General features: G+C 40.6%; 1 protein-coding gene across 4 annotated transcripts in view; it reads left to right on the top strand.

Moving 5' to 3' along the window:
* bcas3 (BCAS3 microtubule associated cell migration factor) overlaps positions 1–20931 on the top strand; it is a 309008-nt gene that overhangs the window by 112352 nt on the left and 175725 nt on the right. For all 4 annotated transcript variants that reach the window (XM_067508758.1, XM_067508757.1, XM_067508759.1 and 1 more), the window contains 6 exons: positions 1953–2077; positions 2270–2435; positions 2508–2605; positions 9478–9578; positions 14238–14434; positions 14787–14884. In XM_067508758.1, coding sequence (XP_067364859.1) covers positions 1953–2077; positions 2270–2435; positions 2508–2605; positions 9478–9578; positions 14238–14434; positions 14787–14884 — 785 coding nt within the window. The remainder of the gene's footprint in view (positions 1–1952; positions 2078–2269; positions 2436–2507; positions 2606–9477; positions 9579–14237; positions 14435–14786; positions 14885–20931) is intronic.

Genomic DNA, 20931 nt, shown 5'->3' with positions numbered 1-20931 from the left:
CAATTGAATGTTGCTGCTCCCATTCATGGACCAGCATTTAAACTACAATGTGATACATTAGAGAATCAAGCTGTGTGTGACTTGAAATCAATTCACCCATGATGTTAAACATTGATGCAGTATAAGCCTGTGTCATGCACAGAATTGAATGCATAGGGTATGATCTTCTCTGATTGGTTAGAAAGGCAGGTCTCGCTCAGACACTGCTGCAAGTGTTGATCTGTGGGTCCGTGTCACAGGAGGCATCAACAGCACCTTTTTCATATTAACATAGGTATGAAGTACAGATCAATTAAAAAAAATGAAAACAGCTTTATGCTGGACTAACATTGACCTCGACCTTAAAGGTGAGGTTAGACATAAGGGGTTTGCATAAAAAGCACAAAACGTTTATGCTTATTAACAAATGCATAGAAGTTATTTCAGTATCATCCACTTTTTCCTAGCATCCGTTTTGTAATCCCAACATGCCACATACGCAAAAGCAGCTACACAAAAACAACTGCAGTTCTAACACTCATTTTCTGCAGGGAGGTGCCAAAATAAGAGAACGTTTTTCTTACCTAATGCTGGAACATGTTTGTGGACATTTTTTGATAGTCCTGATCCCATTTGCTTTTTATCAGGGACATTACACTTCTCTGTTGTTAATAAAGTTTTGTATGTGGAACTGTTTTTAAAACAAATCCTCCGTAGGCGATGTTGTTGCTCATGTTAACTATCTATTCTTGCATTTGTTCCACACAAGCTACAATATAAAACACCTGTACAAAGCTTTGTGCTTTATAAATAGAAGAAAGAAAGAACTTTTTACCATTTCTTTGTCTAATTTTAGCTAAGCCCTTTTTATGAGTGTAGACAGAAGTGAGTGTGTTGCACCTATACCAGTGTGGTTTCTAAAGGTCAAGGTTAAGCATCCCTCTGGGAGCGTGTGACACCACAATAGGTCTTCAAGCCCTGATCTGCTGCAATCACGTATCACTGTCCAGGGTAGTTATAAGTCCAGACAATAATACCAGACATTGCTACTGTTTTCTTATCAGTACCATACGGGAAGCTGTGTTGCAGCTAAAAAGCTCTGCTTCCTCTCTAACAGGCCTGAAGGACTGTGGTGTATGGCAGCCAACACAAAGTGAAGCAGCTGGGTTACATGTACTTCTTTCGCAAACAAAACGACAACGTTGACCATATTGGTCATATTTATAAAAAATGCAGATGATTATTGTTTTATTGAGTGAATGAGGAATCCTGCTATTGTTTTCCTAAATCAACTTAAGACAGGAACACATGAGCTAGAGTGTTGTGTGAATTGTATATCAATGTATATAGGTTGATTTTTTTTCTTCTTTTTTTTCTTGTATGGCATTGATTTGAGTTTTGGACTGGTTTTGATATTCTGATATTTCATACATCTACATTTTGCCAGTGCAAGTTAATTTTCTCATTTTGGCTGCTAAAGTGGAAGTTTAATTTGCAGGCATTTCAGTTTCTCCTTGCTTATCTTCTTGCATGCAAAGCCCTGTAATAAACATGGTGTTTATTGTTCACCGATGTCATTTTGCAGTTTTTATATACTTCCACACATCTTCAAGGTTATTCCTATTAAAAATACATTAATGTTTTGGGGTTTTTTTTGCTTTGGGAAATAATCAATAGATATTTAAATCTTGGTCCAACATATTTTGTTCTGTTGTGATTATATAACCGAGATCTATGCTGAATACACTGATGTTACACTGATGCAACAAGGCAGAACTTGGGGTTTACAATTTTTACATTACCATTAACAAACCATAATCAATTGTCTCATTTGAATATGTACTTAATCCGATAGATTCAAAGTGATAACACATGTAAAAATGTGGAAATGTACAGACAAGACTGGGGGCACTGCAGTGACTCATCAGCAGTTTTTACTTTGTCTCAACTTTATGCTCTTTTTCATCCTCAAGCAAAGTTAAGCCGCCTCCTCAGATCTCCCCAAGCAAGTCCAGTGGAGGAGAGTTTTGTGTTGCTGCCATCTTTGGCTCATCCCGCTCCTGGTTCATCACCAACCCCAGCATGAAAAGAGAGAAAGGTTAGACCTTAAGAAGAGCTTTTTTGCATATTTGTCACCAAGTAGCTAATGAATGCGCAGCCTTGACAACTGTTCTGCAATGCAATCCCTGAAATGATTTTCATCCATTCTAAAAAAAGAAATAAAGCTTTTTATCATCTAGCAGCTGAAGCAAAATATTTTTCATTTCCTTCTTTCTCATCCTCCTCACAGATCAGTCAAGGCAGTCAATTGTTGATTCGTTGTACATTGTCAGTTGCTACGGTAACTTGGTAGAGCATGTCCTCGAGCCTCGGCCAATTAGCACTGCTCAGAAGATTAGCGATGATACATCTCTGGAGCTTAGCACCTGTCCAAGGGCCTGCTGGACGCTAGCCAGGTAACACCATGTTGACAACAAAAACTCAGTTTAATACTGGCAGTGTCATAGCTGATTTGTCTTTTTGTGCAGGACTCCACAATGGAATGAGCTGCAGCCACCCTTCAACTCCAACCATCCCTTGGTGCAAGCTTCAGACTTGGTGCAGTACTATCAGTATCTTCTTGCGGGTAAGTTCTGATCAAATTTTTCTCTTTTTGTTCTGGGATTTACCCAAACAACACCAATAACAGTAGCATATACAGTTGGAAAAAGAATGCAGAGCAACATTTCAGGAAAGCATTAATGCATATTAAGCAAATGCAAGGTTAAAATGACTCCATATCTCAACTTTGTTCAGACAACTTATTCAAAATGTGACTTTTATCAAGTCTGGAGCTGAGATTTTACTGAGATATTTGTGACAAGATTTAATATTTCATATTTAAAGCCACTGGAGTGATATCAAAAAAACTACATAGCAGATATCAATGTACTCTGATACTTACACCACTTCACATCCAGGAAGACAGAAAGTCGTCATCAAATTCACACTGAAAGACTGCAGTAGTTTGCAGCAGGGTTAAGAATTACTGTAAACCGTTACTAGAACCATATAAAATTCTCCATGTAGGGATGATCCAGAATAAAGGTTAGAGGCATAGAATTAACCACAATTATTAAAAAAAAAAATACTAATATACTAAATCACTTATAATAATATAAGATCTGCTTCAGACAGAATTCACTCATTTTACATGAGAAGTTGACGTGACAGATTGTTTTTTTATTTTTATTAACCACAAACTTGCTATGCTAAAAAGTCAATGACTGTTTTATGCCATTGTCAATTTCAGTAGAACGATTTGCAAAAAAGTAATTTGCTACAGAAGTGAGTTTAAACACCATTTGCACTGATGTTGCATCAGTGGTTTGAATTTACTACACGCCCTCTGTTCCATTCATTACACATATACATCTCTGACTGATTTGGTTGCACAGGTCAAACTATGTTTTCTGTACTGTATCCATGATTACTTAAACTCCCGTATCCCCTGCTGATTTTTCATGTTGACTGTGTAGAAAGTCCACATCCTGTTATTGGTGCCACATGCTGAGTAGAAACCTTTCCAGTCAGCGGCCATAACATTTCTTAGTATTTCCAAAAGTATTTCTGCCATTTTATATTCTCTGATCCCTGTCAGAAATCACCATAGTCCTGCAGTGTGGTGGTGCACCTTGATTCCGTTCTTTGCCAGCTACACTGGACTTCTGCCTCAGGACATCCTAGCACAATGCTATAAGTTGTCGCACTCAGACCAATTAGCAGACACCCCAAGCTCTCTCTAATTCAATGACAAGTACAGAGCACTTTAGCTCGACGTCTGAAAGGCCAACTTACAAAAGTGCAGAGTGCACACGGATGGCCACACACGGAATCAATCCACCCTTTGGACTAGGCTAAGGTTTTGTGCCCACTCTATAATTATAAACACACAAAATCTGTAATTAGCTCTTGCGGGTTCTTCAGGGCAAGTGGTAGCTATGTTTTCTCTAATCTCTCTGCTCGTGTCTGTTGACTTCTGCAGTGCTCCAGGTCTAACTGGTAGGATATTTTCTCAAATTAGTGCTAATGGTCTCTCCTAGTGTCAGATCAATGAGGACGCATTGGAGTGATGGGCACGGGCATTAGCCTATTCCAATATTCTCACTGCCAGCCTGGGCAGTGGAACTGGCTGCATAATGAGAAGATTCATTGCATTAACATTTACATCCAATTAACAATAGCCACACAACACGACCCATCTCTTTATTCCTCAAATCAACCAAGTGTGAACTGATGTGAGGTCCAGATGCTATAAACATAATTGTTCAACCCTTTCCCTCTGGGCCCAACATTTTATACACCAACACCACTGACCGAGTTACTGTTGGAGTGCCACCTTCCATTTCTGTGCTTTGTACCCGAGCGCAGACTCTCAACATCCTGTTTCTCAGCATGCATCGCCTTGCCAGCCCTCTCCTCTGCTGTTTCCTCCAGGGCTTGGCAACACAGCAGAGAAGTGATCCAGGAGAAAGAGTCGATTTGACCTTAGGATGAATTACAGCACAGCCGTACGCTGCTTATCCAAGCGACTCTTGCTGAGCATCAAGATCAGGCCACTGCAGAGGAAATTGAAAAGACACACAGTTCTTACTTGCAAAAGAAACTGTGCTATCTAGGTCTAATTTGCATTGCTGCTACAGCCATCAGACGACAGAACGAGTGGCAAAAGAATGAAATAACTCAGATCAAAGTTCTTTTAGAACCAGAAATACTCAGTGAGGGGGTGGGGGTGGGGGGAGTCTCTACGAAAATTCCCTGCAATTATTAACAAAAAGAGTGTCTCTAGAAAAATAATGCAAGGCCAGGAGGTGGCAAGACTAGATTGACAGGCCATGGTCTCGAGTCTCGTGGCACTATATTGGATGACCCAGGCTTATTAAAAATGCAGTATGCAGGGAAAGGAATAGGAAGGGGAGAGGAAGGACCGGGGTCAGGCCAGACCGGAGCCTCTAGGACGGGATGATAAAAGGCAGTGGTGGCGCCACTTCATGGTCACTATCTCTACCTGTCCATCTGCAGCAGCTACTGGCAGCACTCAGCTCTGCAGAGGACGGCAACACACAGTGCTGCCTCCAAGAGATAAGGAAGAAAGAGACAAACATTATACAGTATCACCACAAATAGGGAGATGCGTTTTTAATGTCGGGGAAATCCTCCTCCACCTTTTGATTATTCATTTTCAAAACTGTCCTTTTTGGGTAGGTGGGTAATACTTTATTGAACATGAGGTTTTCACTTTGTCAATAAGTCCTAAGAGTTTTTATTTGGAGTGAGGTTTTTTCCCTCTTTCTTGTGATATGTATCTGGCTGTCCACAGTATGTGTTCTAACACCTTTTTGCCTCACCACAAAGTTGCTCTGAAGCACACAAACCGGTGAATAATTTACCACTTGGATTTCTGGCAAGCTCCTTTGAGGCTGGTGATGATGGCAGCAACAGCAGCAATGCTTTTTGGCTGCAGCCCTCCCCTCCCTACCTGTCATATAATGTGCTAATTGTCGAGACTGACTGACTGGCTGACTCGGTCGTTCTCTTGGGACTTTGAGGCCCATGACAGGCCAGGAACAGTTGCCTCGTCAATAGATCTAATTGCTCTAAGAGAGAGGCCAGAGTAAAGGCTTTGGAGCATCGGGCGTTTGGTAAAGAGAAACCATGGCGCCATGACTGCGTGAGTAATCAAAGAGATGCAGAGAAAGGATGGGGTAAGTGTAGTGCTGGCTGAATGAAAGAACTGTCAGTCAAATACGCCTTGAATGATACATAATGACTAAGCTATCCTAGTCTGTCAATATGCCAGGACCTATCTGCCAGAGTACTACTCAAAAGAGGAACGCGAGAAGAGAGGAAAGTGAGAAGAGACACAGGTGGAGCAGTCAAGCCTATCAGCTAGCAAGTGAAATGTCTGGCAGCCAACGGCTGCAGACCAAATAAGAGACAAAATAAAATACAAACCAAATGAATCTTACAAAAAATGCAAATGAAAGATTTAACTGAGCAGAGAGAACAGCCCTGACACGACTGCTCTCCAGCCAGCTCTCCAGATCTAACAGATTGTTAGACCCTTAACTGTCCTGCCCCTGGCCCCAGGCCCCTGGAGGTTGGGGTACATTAATACCTAGGGAGCCTTTGTTCTTATCCTGACTTCCCTGGTTCACTGCTCTGGCTAACAGACTTCTGACTATACCTGCCTTCAGCACAGCAGAACACTTCTCTCTACACAATCACAAAAGACTGTGACACCAACAACTAATGGAAGGTATTATGTCTGTATAAACTTAAAAACAGGTAGCATCAAGGAAATGGTTCTAATTTGATTTATTTATTGCTGCTTACAGGTATCTTTTTATAGTTATGCAATGTTTTTTTCCATGATTTTTCTTACTAATACAATAAAATAAATACGGACACATGCACACACTACACACACAACAGGAAAAGCATCAAATAAAATAGCTCTCATGCATCCCTGATCCTTCAAGAGCAGTATAATTACATAAACATATATATATATATATATATATATATATATATATATATATATATATATATATATATATATATATATATATATATATAATCATCTAACAGTTTTTTTAGCTTATTTCCATACCTAAAGATTTTTACTAGAGTGTCACATCTAAAAAATAAAGGCAGCAAATCGTAACAGATAGAGACAAAGATTGATTGTTTGCCTGAAAATGAAAATGAATAAGTCTTCGCTTGGTAGAAAAATCTATGCGTATTGTTCTGTGCAATTGAACTGTACCTTCCTTATGATATTTAATGACACCATGCCATGTCTCTATTCACTCATGTTTTCATTTTAAAGTCATCAATAAGAAAACATGGACCATGCATTTAGACTGCTTTCTTGAGTGCTTTGCTACAAGTTTGCGCTCATAGAAATGCTTATCTGTGAAGTTGCATTGACTTTGTGCCTCTTAAGAGCTACAGTATTTATGAGAGTTGTAAGGCAGAAGGCATAGTGGTTGGCCAGCCAGATACTAAGGACACTAATGAGCAGATATGACTATAACTGTCAGGGCCAGTCTGGCTCATGACACTAACACACACCCTGACACACAGACACAGTAGGTTGTTTCTTTGCCCGACCTGTGTGGATGACCACTAGCTCCCCACACCCACGAAACTCAGGAAACCTGATCCAGCCAGTCAACCAACTGCTTCAGAACATCAATAATTAATTAGGGGACAGCTATTGGCCCCAAGGGTCAGAGAGCAAGGAGAGAGAGTGAATGAGAGAAAAGGCGCATGTGAGGCAGTGGGAGTGAAGGCAGGCAGAAGAAATAGGGGAGTCGTGATTTTGGTTAATAAGTAACAAAGCACAGGCTTTGTTCTTTGAAAAGGACATGAGAAACCTTCTCTGCCTCTTTTGCTTTCTATGACTCAAGCCACTTTCCCTCCCCTTGCTTCGGTATACCCCCACCCACTTAGTAAATACATAAATACATTAACTAAATTAGACAAATATCTTACTTGCTAGTACAGGTACTTCCCTTTTTTTCTTCTAAACTTGTCTAGATACTTCTAGACCCTAGAAGTATCTAGACAAAGCAAATCACACAAAGGCATTTTATAGCAGGTCAGTTGTTGACTCCTGTTGTGGTCATTTCTGGTTCTGAAATAATAGTTCATTGGAAGAAAAATGAATCATCAAATTCTAAATAAAAGAATCTCTTAAATATTCTGTTCAGTAGTTTCACTTTTTGGGAGTTTTTGCTTCTTATCTCTATATGTTGACCATCTCTGAACAATGGGTCAAACCAAACAAACAATTTGAAAACTTTGAATGTTGAAACTGAGAATATTTGAAAAGAATTGCTCATTTGGAATTTGTTGATGTTTGAAAAGAAACTGGGAGGCATGTTTACAACTGTGTTGCATCACCTCTTCTTTTAACAACACTCGATCAAAACTATTTCCCATTTTAGCATAATTTAGGATTTTAGCTGCTGAACAGTTGGAGGCCTCCTTTGTGGTATTTTGATTTCATAATGCAGGTCGTAGTAGGGTCTTTCAGAGGGTGGTGAAACTTGCCCCATCCTTATTTCTGACAGACTCAGACCTAGCTTCTCTCAGCGTTTGCTGAATGCAAAGACTTGATTTGAAAAATTAAAATATTTGAGTCCCTTAAAGTAGATGTAAAAATCTACTTACAGTCTGAATTCGATGCCATGCAATTAGGTTTTGCTTTTAGAATGATAAATCCCAATCCTTTCGATCTCTTTTGCCCCCTTTCATACTCCCCATTTGCAATCCTGTTTAGAAATGTCTTTATAAATACGCAGAATACACAGCATTTTTAAAAACATTTTCACACTGCTGTCTTTTGAATTTGCCCCGGTTTCCTGTAGATGCAGTTTATTTCTGCAGGGGGCGCTTTTTTCACTGTTGGGTCGGCCATGGTGGCAGCTCTGTGCTTCCAAACATATTAAAATAAAAATTTCAAACTCAATTATACACACAGCATGCACTATTACAGAGGCAGGTGTAAAAAATGTGCACACCCCATAGTTCATAGTTCACAGTGTGTGGGCTGGTTGTGAGGGTTGATAATGGCGTTAAACACCAAACTACCTCCATCAAGGGTGTATGACCACCTGGCACTTGTGTACATGCGCATGTGTGGATGAAGACAGAAGTGCCTCCTGTGCTCCAGATGTGGACTTGACAAGTTTATTATCCATTCCCGTCTTCAACCAACCCCATCCCTGAGGTGGGAGATGGAGAAAAGACTGATTCTACACATTAGGCCTCATTCTCCACGCCTGCTTATTCAAGCTTGCAAGAGCCCCATCTGTCTGTAGTCCTCTATCACTCTCTCTCTCTCTCTCTCTCTCTCTCTGCCGCTCGCTCTTTAGCACACACATACTGATTCGTTCTCTCACTTCATCGTACGCTCACTTTTTCACACTCGGTGGCATGCACCCATATGCCCATGTGAGAGAAAGATAAACATTTCATTTTTCATTCCATTCTTTCCATCTTTCTCTTAAACTCACCTGTTTTTGATCTTAGAGAAGCAGACTCTGGGCCTAAACATTAGTTGTCGTCCAGTCATCCATTAAATGAGCATAAAAGAAACTTGACTTTAGTCCACGTGCACTGCTGTTGGCTGTCGAAGCCCTTTTGGACGAATCCTAACCCACTGTAAAAAAAAACGTGTCACTTTTTTTCACCACAGGCAATTTAGTATATAATTAATGGTAACGCATGTGATTTACTGGCCTATTTCGACTAATTAGCGAGCTGTCGGTTCCTGATAGCTTCCTCAGTACTAGATTTTATGTTGGAGCCTTTTGCACTTTGGAAACATTGAATACTGGCATAGAATATTGGCTTCTGTCATCCCCAAATGTCAGTGTGATCATCAGATTTTCTAACCATTTCTATGTGTGTGTGTGTTTGTGTGTACGTGTATGTTTGTTCTCTCAGCGATGCCCCCAGGAAGCCCAGGCCCAATCACGCGTCACGAATCATCAGACAGCCTGGCGTCGGACCAAAGCGGTCAGGAGGATGAGGAGTGGCTCTCTCAGGTTAGACCTTTACCTTTAAACAACACTAGTCTGACATCACACAACTTTGTGCCAAGCAAACAGTGATTGACATTATCGGAGTATTAGTGCAATCACAGCCATAGTTTGGTTTGCTGTTTTATCTGTGATAGCTGACGTAGTAAGAGCATGTTTGTGCATGTGATGGCTCAGTTGTAGGTTTCCATATGATATGAGAACCACCCAACTGCTACTTCCACAAAGTGTTGTTCGAGTAGCCGAAATGATTATTCTTTTTTTTATCAGTTTGCTATTTTAGTTCAATACAAGGAGCTTAAGGCATTATGTCATTTTAGTGCTTTATTATAAGTTCCACCATGTTGTTTTTGCCTTTTGATTATATATTACAGTTCAACACATGGTCAGTGTTGTGACAAGGGACAACACAGTACATAGCTGTACTCTATGTTCAGATTTGTTAATAAAGAAAGTTTATTGGGACATTTCTACAAGTTTATACGATGCTCGTTTCACTGCCACTAATGATCATTCGGTATAATTTTAAGTTAGTTTAAGTTGTCATCTCGTGAGTTTGACCCTGATTTTTTGACATTTTAACAATCTCTCAAAGTTTGGGAGGGCAGCTTTGTATTGTGACTAGTGGTTGGATGCATTTCCTTTGACATACACTTGAGAATTAGCCAAAAGCAGTCAGTCATTGCAAGGATCCGGTCTTTAGTTTCTTTAATTTTACATCCTCTTGTCATTTGCACACATAGTTACTGATATCATGCACATTTACTGTTGTCGTTAAGTCAAATAAAAGAGGACTGTTTACTTTGTTCTGGGTGATTCTAAGCCATGTTGAAATTTTCGCCATAGTTGGTGAAGTCATGTTGTAAAATCTAGCACAGATAATCTTTCAGCTTGCTTAACCCTCATAGCACTCATCTCTGGTGCCTGCAGGTAACCCACTACATTCTCACCATTAATAATTCCACTGCATGCATAATTGATTTGTTAAAATGCACCCCACTTAGCTTGCAGGGGCTGTGGTTCATATCTGCCATGATAGTTTGCTAGGAGCAAAACTATCAGTTGCACTAACCCAGATTTTTGGCAACTTCCTGTCAGAACAGCGGTAGTGATGCATTCGTCAGTGGCTGAAGATGTAACCATAGTGCTCTGCTTAACTCAGCATGTACCTGAGAGGTTTTAAACGTTACTCTCCCTGCTGAACATTTCACTATCAATGAATTTAGGACCAAAGGATCAGTTATGAAGAGTAAGTTGGCTGTATAACTAAAGAATAGAAACTTTTGGGACAACTAGGACAAATCAAGCCCAATAGATTGGTGGACAGAAATGCTAAATACATATAGGCTCCATTAAATTAGAGGCTAAGTACTCTCTCCTGGATTTCATTGCATCATATCAGTGGCTTTCATTAGATTATATCAGTCATTTTGGTGCTGTGTTGGGATTTAGGATTGATCGTCTATCCTCTAATGAAATGTAAGCTTTGTGACCCTCCGTGCCAGTGCTCCAGCTTGCTGCACTGCTTCACTTTAATCAGTAGCAAAAGTTCTACCTGCAAACTCATAACCTTGACTTTCTTATGACCTGACTTTGTCGGATAAAAGTAGTCAGTTCTTTTTCACTATATGTTTTATAATAACAATATTATAATATTTTACTACTATTCGGATTCTCATGGGGAAAATCATGACACGCTAATAATGGCGTAGCTGCCATTTAAAAGCTGGAGCAGCTTGGGGTTCAGGGCGTTAGCCAAGCGAACTTCAACGTGGAAAGAAAAAGTGGGGGATAGATCTGGTCGAACGGCTCCGTTCATAGGCCGCTAAGCTCTTGGAGCGAGAACTCTGAGTTGCTGTATAGGTCTCTGAAGTTGATCGCTGTATCTTCTTTCTGCAGGACCCCAAGGGAAAGCGACGTCCCGGCATCTAAAGTGCACTCTCCTTGTAGTTCTAAATAGAGTGCACGACAAATTTAATTTATAAAATCGTGCTCATCATTTTATGAAACATAAATAGACATTTTTATGCATCTGTATTGAAAACATCTACGCATACCCGCCTCGAGTCTGCCCCGTTTGGCACAGGGGGCTAAACCCCAGCCAGCCTGCTGATGGCTTCTCATGCCAGAAAAGCGTCTGCAACACACACTTGTTGACCTGTTAAAGAAGACCTTTGGCGTTGCTAATAACGAATGTATTTTCTTATTAGATTAAAACACTTAAAAAAACAAAACAAAACAATTAAATATATCAAATCACCGGCATTCGGCTTGTCCCCTTCAGGAGTAGCCACAGCAGAACCAGTTCTGCACACTAAATTGGCAGGAGTTTTTATGCCGGATACGCTTCCCTATCGAACCCACAGCCTTCTGCAACAAAACAATAACATAAATGCCTGGACATTAAACGATAATTAGAAAATGAAACACTCAACTATAATAAATGCCATTTTGCCAAAGTTTCTCACTAAGGGTAATGAAAATAAAAATAGCAGAGGTAGCAGCAGCATAAACAGTTAGTATTGTGTCAAATATATAAACACACATATATAAATATAAATACATATATAAATAAGTATCAAATATATTTTGACCGGGTATTTTAAGTCCCCAATGTATCATGACAGGTGTGAACTAGAAAGGGGAAGGTGGGTGTTTCCTATGCTGATTTGAATATCCAGACCATGCAGCCATGTACATAAATATGTGCACGCGCAAACATGCCCCATATATACTAGTGCTGGCCTACACTCAGTGGGAGCAACTAAGTTAGGGTCAGTGTCATTAGGGTTAGTAGCTTAGTGGGGGAGGCCTTTTTTCACCCCATCATAATGGATTGTCTTTTGGAACAGGGCCATAGCCTTTAACATATAGTCAGGGTCCAACGACCCATCATAGAATCTAATTAATTAACTTATGCCCACCCTCTACACACACTACACCTCACAATCCCCTTGTTAAAACACGTGCAGTTTTGAATATTTTGCTAACTTATATTTTGCACATCAGAAAAAAAGCTGTCCTGGAGAAAGAATGTCGCAGCACAGTGAGGAACGTGTCACTCTGATGTCGACTAGTTTGCTGTTTGTGAGGCAACTAACGTTTTGTCCATCAATTACACAGGTTCCCTTAGTGACAGTGCGCAGAGCTTAACATTCTCTAGTCTAAGAGCAAACTTGAGGCAACATGTCACTGAAGCTGTCCGGTGGGACGGGAACGGGCTGGGGGCTGGGGGCTGGGGTTGACAGTGGACTGTAACATCTGGACCATCCATCTTGCACCCTGGCAGCTGTTCAGCTCTACTGCTGGGCGTTACAGTGGTGGTGTTAACTGGCAAAGCACACACACACACACACACACACACATGCACACAAAGTGACAGTTCCACTCTCTTTCTGTGGCCTAATTTGCACAGCTGGGATTGACCACAAATATATGAGTATACAAACAAAGACAGAAATGAATTAAGAGTGCAAGCTCTCACTCTTGACTGGCAGCCAGAGTAGATTGAAAGTGTGAGCTGAGAGCTGGGCTAAGGTGAAATACAAACCTATATGGAGTAAAGATATTGAAATGGGAAATGTGAGCAGTGTTAAGTGCTGCAGGCAGAGCAAAAGTCAGAGTGTGGAAGAGCAGCTGCGAGTGAGAATGTAATGCATAATATGCTTAGTTGTTAAATACGAGGCCAAATGTAGATGCAGACCAGAGGAAGCAGGGATAGTTTGATGTTTATGAGGCCGTCTCCGATCCTACATTAGTGCCACTCAGCTCAAGCGCCCATGGACCACCTGCCATGCCACCAGCGTCTCATTCTCCCAGTAGGCTTCACCTCAGCCTGAATGCCACGCTGTTGCTAATGGCAGACTTTTATTAACCCTTTGGGAAGGCCCCCCATCACGCCGCCAGCACTCCCAACACACACATGACCTAGATGAGTTCTGACATCAGCGTCAGACTTTCAGTGGTGCCCCTTTTAGTGAGGCTTTTAGTTGGATGCCATGTAAGCGACTGAGTTCACCTGAGTACTGCGTAGGGTCTTTGCACATTGGCACATAGACTGGCACCAAACCTTCATGTCAGATCCAGTAAAGGCAACCCTTGCCACTCCTTGATAGCTGTCAGGATTCTGTCCTTAAGCAAATTCACACAAATTAGTCCAGGCGTTGGATGGCAGTAATGAACTCTGGGCCGGTCCAGTGTTACAGGGAATCACATGTTTGCTATCAACTTTGGTACAGCTATTTATGGTGACCAGGCCGTTAATTAAAATAACTTTGTTGAGCCTCAGATGCTTCCTCCACAGCCACCATAAGGTAAAATCTCAAAAATTATTTAATTTATTGCCATGAGATTTAGTTAAAGAAAAATTCTGATGGCTCTGATGGAATTTCAAGAATCACCTTTCATCTAGCATTGTCATTGGTTGATCCAGTTAATGCAATGAACTTCTTTCAGCCATATCTGCACTTTGAATTCAGCACAAATTACGAAATAGTACTATGCTAACACACTAAGCCTAGATTGTTAACAGGGTCAAAATGGTCTGATACACGTCCACATTTAACATTGTTAAAGAGTTTCTACAAAGCATTGGTTAGTTACAGTATGTTTTGAAGATTATATTCGGTTCTTTTTCTTCACTAACCGTCACCTTTATGTATTCAGGTGGAGATTGTGACCCATACAGGGCCCCACCGGCGCTTGTGGATGGGCCCCCAGTTTCAGTTTAAGACCATTCACCCTTCAGGCCAGACAACAGTCATCTCCTCCTCATCATCAGTGCTTCAGTCCCATGGTCCCAGTGACGTCCAACAGCCCCTTTTGGACTTTGACACAGATGACCTGGACCTACACAGCCTCAGGTAGTTTGAAACTATCAAAAGTTATGCACCTAGAATTAAAAATTAGGGCCCGGAGATTCACAACCCTAGATGTAGAAACGCACACTGTGTGTTTTATCACCCTAAATTAGAAAATCGGTCTCCAAAAGAGAGAATATTATTCTAATAATCTTATAATTAGAGATTTTACTAGAATCGTCCCACTTGTGTTGGCAGCCTTACCCGTAACACCTAAATCAACCACCTGGATTTCGCCATGTTGCTTCTTTAAATCCAGTCAGACATGATTCTGAGGCCATTAGATGTTACTCTGTAAATACATTATGCACAATGTCTGCTTTTTTTAACGTTGGTAATCTATACATGTGTGCAGGATTCAGCCAGTGCGTTCAGAACCAGTCAGCATGCCTGGCTCGTCACGTCTGGTAGCCGATCGTCGAGGACAGTCCACCATCATGGACACAGGTTCAGGTAGGAAATAAAATTTATTGAGTTTGTTTGAATCCTTCCTTCTCTCTTTTTTTTTTTTTTTTATACAGTGCAGTTTCTTTTATTTTATCCTTCTTGAACCTGCTGTTGTATTGCCATATACTCTACTGTCTAAAGTCGTCAGTTCAAGTGTGGTGCATTTTATTTTGGTGTATCCAGTCACTTCAGTTAAGACTGAATTTGTTGTTGTGCTCTCAGTCTTGTGTTCACATACAGTACCATTGCATTCTCATGTAATAGAAGTTCCAATACCAGAAAAAAGACACTTTGTCTATTGTGTTTTCTTTCTTTATGTAACTTTCTCCATTGACCTCTGTAAGCAAAGGCAAATCATTATTGAAGTCTCAGGACTTTTGTACAGGACAACTGTATCAACTGTAGCTCATTTGTCTTTTAAAGTATAAACTACACTATGCTGAGTGCCAAAGGGCTCCATGATGACACGGCCAAACATTAAGACACATCATTCTTTTTACCTGAGAAGCCATTTTAAAGGTTAAGAACAATAACATCAAAACAGAGATAAAATGATCTTACACAACTTGTGCAAAATTACATATGTATTTGACTTTGACATTTCCTTGGTCTGTAGCTTTTTTCTAGCTAAAGGGACAATTTTCAGCGTTACTGAAAACAAATGTGACATCCCTCTAAAACATTTAGAAAATGAACCTTCTGCTACTCAACTGTTATTAGCTTATCTAACAACCTGGAATCATGCACCTCAACTTTCTAATGTGGAAGCTCCAAACACATAATAAACGGTTCTGGGTCTCACCTGCAACTGTGTGCTCTAAACAAAATCAATCCAATTCAGACCTCTGGGTCCAGTGTTTTATAGATATTTTTAAATGTATGACAAATAGCAGAGGTTCCATCAAAATGCATACAAAAAAGGTTTAAGATAAGTATGTGTAAAGGATGACAGATAAAGATTAGTATGAGTACATATTCCTATTCTGTACAGAACTCTTACTACAAGTCCTCTGTTACTGGCTGCTGTGGTGACATGAAATGAGATTATCTTTCTGTTGCCTAATTCTAGCAAAACCTTATATAACTAGTAAGTTTCCTTACACATTCTACACCTTTCCCGCCAACATGCAGTTGTCCAGATGTTGGTTTCCTTTCAGGTGTTAGGTGAACTGTGCCCTTTTTGTCTAATAAAATTTGTCTGAATAGGACTAAAAAGTCAAATCATCTATTAGACAAGATTGATTTGGTTTCAAGTGATTTCGATAGCATGTCCCCTTTCATCAGGTTGAGATGTTACACTAATCCAATCATATACAGATGAGTGGATTTCCTCTTTGAATATGTTTTTTACTCTCAAATTGTAATGCTTTTACGTGGGTGTGTGTGTGTGTGCGTGTGTGCGGATGCCTGGTATTTACAGCCAGTGTGGGTGAGGGAATCATCACTTATTGTATGACATTATATCCTGTTGCCTTTTGTTTGATAAAAGAGATAGACCAGCTCCTGTGGCGTCTTTGCCATTATCTGCAGTGTCCCGTGACAGACTTTCGTCAGCTGACCTGCCTTCACAACAACAGACAGCCAGTCACAGCTTTTTCACCCTAGTGTCAAGAAACATTTACAGGTCATGTCATTAAAAGGTGTGACACAAATAGTTTGATAAATCTGATAGTGTCTTTTTCTCTTTAGCACATACCATGATGTGATTTGCATCACAAAGAAGTCAAAACAAAACAAACAGTCGATATGGTTCGACCTTCATTTTTAATGGCGAAATGTTTTTGTCATCTTCCTTTGAACAGGTGTTTATCTTATTTGTTGTTCCCTGGTACTGAGATTGAATTACAGAATTGTTGTTTTTATGCAGTCAGAATAGAATATTTGTGTAAAGGTTAATGTGATGAAGTCTTTGCCTGTTTGGGTTCATCTTCACCTGTTGAACTGCAGCACCCCCTGCGTTTAATCCTTTGACCTTCGCTTTCTGTCTCCTCCATCTTCATCTGTCTTCTTTGTCTTTGGGACATCTGTCTCCATCCAGTTTCCTCAGTGTTCTCACTAACTGGTTCAAAGCAGAGAGAGACAGGAGGCCAGCCAGGCTGTGGGATGAAGGTGATGCTTATCTGTGTGTGTGTGTGTGTGTGTGTGTGTGTGTGTGTGTGCATGCGTGCGTGTGCGCACATAGGGAGGGTTCAGTGTTGTGTCCTGCCACTGCTATGGCGCCGCCCTTTATCACACACACACATCACTTTTGTCCTACCCTCTGAAGAACCAGTCTTTGTGTGTGTGTGTGTGTGTATGGCAGAATGTACCAGTGTAAGTCTGAAAAGCCTGATTGATCCTTTCTTTGCTCTGAGGTGAAGGCATTTATTACGTGCTTATATCTGATCCAGGAAGCTGAAGTGTTTGCATGCATTTCATGCTGAGGCTAATAACGGGCCCAGTCTCACTTTTATTAATTGTCATTGTTTTTTTTGTTCACACTACTGTATTAGCCTTAAAAGTGCAAAGTGTAAAAATATTATTTTCACATTAAATTCTGTTTGTGTGTGTGGGCTTTTGTATCATGTATATCATGTTTTCATCACATGTTAAACATCCAAAATCTGTGCCTAAATGTGTATCTTCCACATCTGAGTTTAAATCCTAAATGTTTATCACAAAGTTATAAATTATGTCTCACTTCCTGGTATAACATGTGAAAAAAGAAAAAAGAAAATGACAGATTTGTCACATGTAAAATAACACATGCTGTAATCACAGGTGAAATGTTGCTTCACCATTGATTTGTGCACATGTTGTGTCACTTTTAAAACCATGATATAAAACTGTTTTTAAACATGAACAGTTTTAAAACCATGGTGGCTAAATTATATATTTGGTTTGCCCAGAAAAAATTAAATCCCTTTAGATATATGCAAAACAAGATGACCGTCAGATTTCTTAATGCAGTAACTCATTACTGCACAAACTAACTGAAATTATTGTTAAACTGATGAGGTAATATGTTGTATTTAGCCATTACTATGGTACTTTGGTTTCTTAGGTAACATGTTATCCCAACACTGGAGTTTACTATGCATGAGAAACAAGTCTAATGGATATGGATGGACTCCTGGAACACCTAAAAAGCAGTTGGTGTGTTTCGATGTATGCTGACTCACACATGTACTGTAATTGTATGTGGAGCGTACATTGAGGGGCATAAAAGCCTTTTGCAGACTTGTGTTTTCCAGCCATTTCTGTTAGAATAAAAGTGTTTCCTTCGGAGTCCTCAGGCCCATTGAGGCCATAAAGCTGCACTTCTCCCTACAGTGACTCACTTACAGTCAGTTAGTCTCCCCAGTGTCTGCTCCCATCTTATCTCAGCCCATACACTCAGCTTATCTCTGCCTTCCCTGAGGTGATGGGACGCCGTCTGCATGGGACACGCACAAACAGACACACTGTATGTTGTACAGTGCTTCCAGTCCTGCCGTCTTGACTCAGCATAACTGTCTCTGTGAGGTACCAGAGGAGCCCAACACCGCTGCCACTATCTCACTTTCCACCAGCTGCAATATACAGGATCAATGTGTGTCTGTTATCAATATCCTCTATCTGCATCCTGAGCTTTGCTATGGAGTCTGTGTGTGTGTGTGTGTGTGTGTGTGTTTGTGGGCAGGGGTGGCTTCAGTCCCAGCTAGACGACACAGTGTCATTTATGGCTCAGGAGGACATATCAAGAAAGAATGAAAGAAAGAAAGAAAACGAGACAGACCTAAAAGAAAGATAACACCCAAACACTAAAAGAAAAAGTATTTAATCTTACCACTGTGTGTGTGTGTGTGTGTGCAGATTAATCCCCTAGTCCCAGTCACTACTGTGTTTCTGTTTTGACTCTGCAAAGAAAGCCACCCTGCTCCAAAACAGTCCATAGAGTTTCAGCCATTGTTTTTGTTGTTGCCATCTTCAGGTTGTGTATATGTATGTCCCTGCATTGTGGGTGTATGCGAGATTTATCTGTGGTGGCAAATCAGTGATAGTGTGTTTGCTGGCGTCAGAGCAGAGCAGGCAGGTTGAGAGGGAGCTGGCACATCCCAACACACTGAAGACACTGAAAGCTACTTTTGTGTTTGTGTGTGTGTGAGCGAGCGGTGGGGGCACGTTAGGCCTCTGACATCGCCAGGGAAACAGTGAATGGTTGACATGTTCAGAAACTAAAACTGGTTTTAGTTAAGCCCCGATGTGAGTAATGTGTTTTTCTCTTGTTGACTTGTGTTTGTACAGTTGTTCGTGTGTGTATTGTGTATTTGCCCTTGCGACTTCAGTGTTAGTCTATTAGCAGCATCCTGTAATGCAGGCAGTTAATCGGTGTGGGATCAGCAACTATCAGCCATTAGCTGCATCAACCCCACATTATCACAGCTCCCTCATCCTTACCATCTGTGTGAGTGTGTGTATGCCTTTACTTTTGTATCTGAAGTAAGATAAATGATAAATGATGTGTCACCTGACAAAGTTATCGCCATCGTCACTTTCATTGACTGAGCGAATGATTAGGCAGCAGCAGCAGGATTGTAATGATAACAGAATGTTCATACATATAAAAAATGTGCGGTATTTAAATATTTAATAGTTTGCATATGTATCTTTTTGAGAATAAATGATTTGAAATCTGAATCTGGAAATTATTTTTGTTATATTTTTTCAACATTGGATGAAAATAATCCAAAGTTTAAACTTGAATTTAGATTTAAGATTTGAAAATAAACCTAAATCTTCTTTTATGAAACATGTTTCTCCTTAGTTTTGGGAGCTTTGGGATGTGAGGTGGGGGTAACTATACCCAGATTAGACTAAACCGTCGCCAAGCATTATTGTGCTCTTATCATTCTGCATGCTGCACCTGACACAGGTCCCCCTTGTTCCACTGACCCAGCACTCTTTACCATCATCAGCAGCACCCTGAGGTGAGAAGGGGGTTTCCCCTAGTTCTCACAAAGATTGGTGAAGAAAGAGAGCGGCCAATGAATGGCTGACTATAAAGACAGGAATTGAGAGTTTGCACCCCCCACAGCAGACAGACACACACACACACACACACACACACTAAGAAACACACTCAGCCTGCCATTTTTTCCTCCTTCTTCTCTCTTCCACTTCATACCTGAGCAGCCGTTTAAGAGAGCAGGCACCTGTGCTGTGGTATTCTGTCTCTCTTTCTAATACACACATACCCCCCGTAACCTACACCCTACAATTACCCCTCCAGTCTCATAAAAGGCCCTTGTATTTTGTGCCATAGTGGCTACACTGACAACGCTGATCACATAGGCCAGAAAGATGCCTGGCCATCTGATCTCTTCCTTTAAGACAAAAACCCTCATTTCCCGTGACCCCCCTTTCTCCACCTCTCCATTCCTCCTCTCCTGATTTTATTCTCATCAATAGGCACCTTTGTCACCTTACTGCCATTCCACTCCTCCACCCATCCTGTCCATTGCCTCAGGGTGCGTTTGGTGACCCGTTGGTTGGTGACAGGGCATAACAACAGATCTCCACAGTCGTCGTTGCTGCTTTTTGTTTTTGTCATCACCAACAATCAGGCAAAAAGAAACCACTGGACTGTTATCAGGAAGAGAGGGAGGGAGAAAAGTGATCTGCTAGTCAATCTGAAAGAAAAGGAAGCAAAGGAGGAACAAGTGATGCATTCGGTTTACCTGCTGCTCCTCAAATTCCTGGAATATCTCTCGGTGGTTTGATACGCGGATTCCAGACAGATCAGTTTCAGTATGGGATCAAAGAAGAATGGAAACTGAAAGACTGTCTATTCTAGCGGACTGTCGATTGTAGCTCCAAGTACATTTACTTAAGCACAATTTGGAACTATTATTGTACTTTTGTACTTAGTAATATTTTGGATGCAGTACTTTTATATCAAGCAGAGTATTTTTTGCACTGCTACTTTTACTTAGGTAAATGATGTGAGTACGACTTCCTCCAGGGTATTTCTAATAGCCATAACACAGAGATCGCTCTAAAAATATTCGTTAAATAAAACACAACTACCGTAT

The sequence above is a fragment of the Channa argus genome, chromosome 6 (genome assembly GCF_033026475.1).
Source record: "Channa argus isolate prfri chromosome 6, Channa argus male v1.0, whole genome shotgun sequence".
In the NCBI taxonomy this organism is placed as follows: Eukaryota; Metazoa; Chordata; class Actinopteri; order Anabantiformes; family Channidae; genus Channa; species Channa argus.
This window is presented reverse-complemented; position numbering and strand designations above follow the sequence as displayed.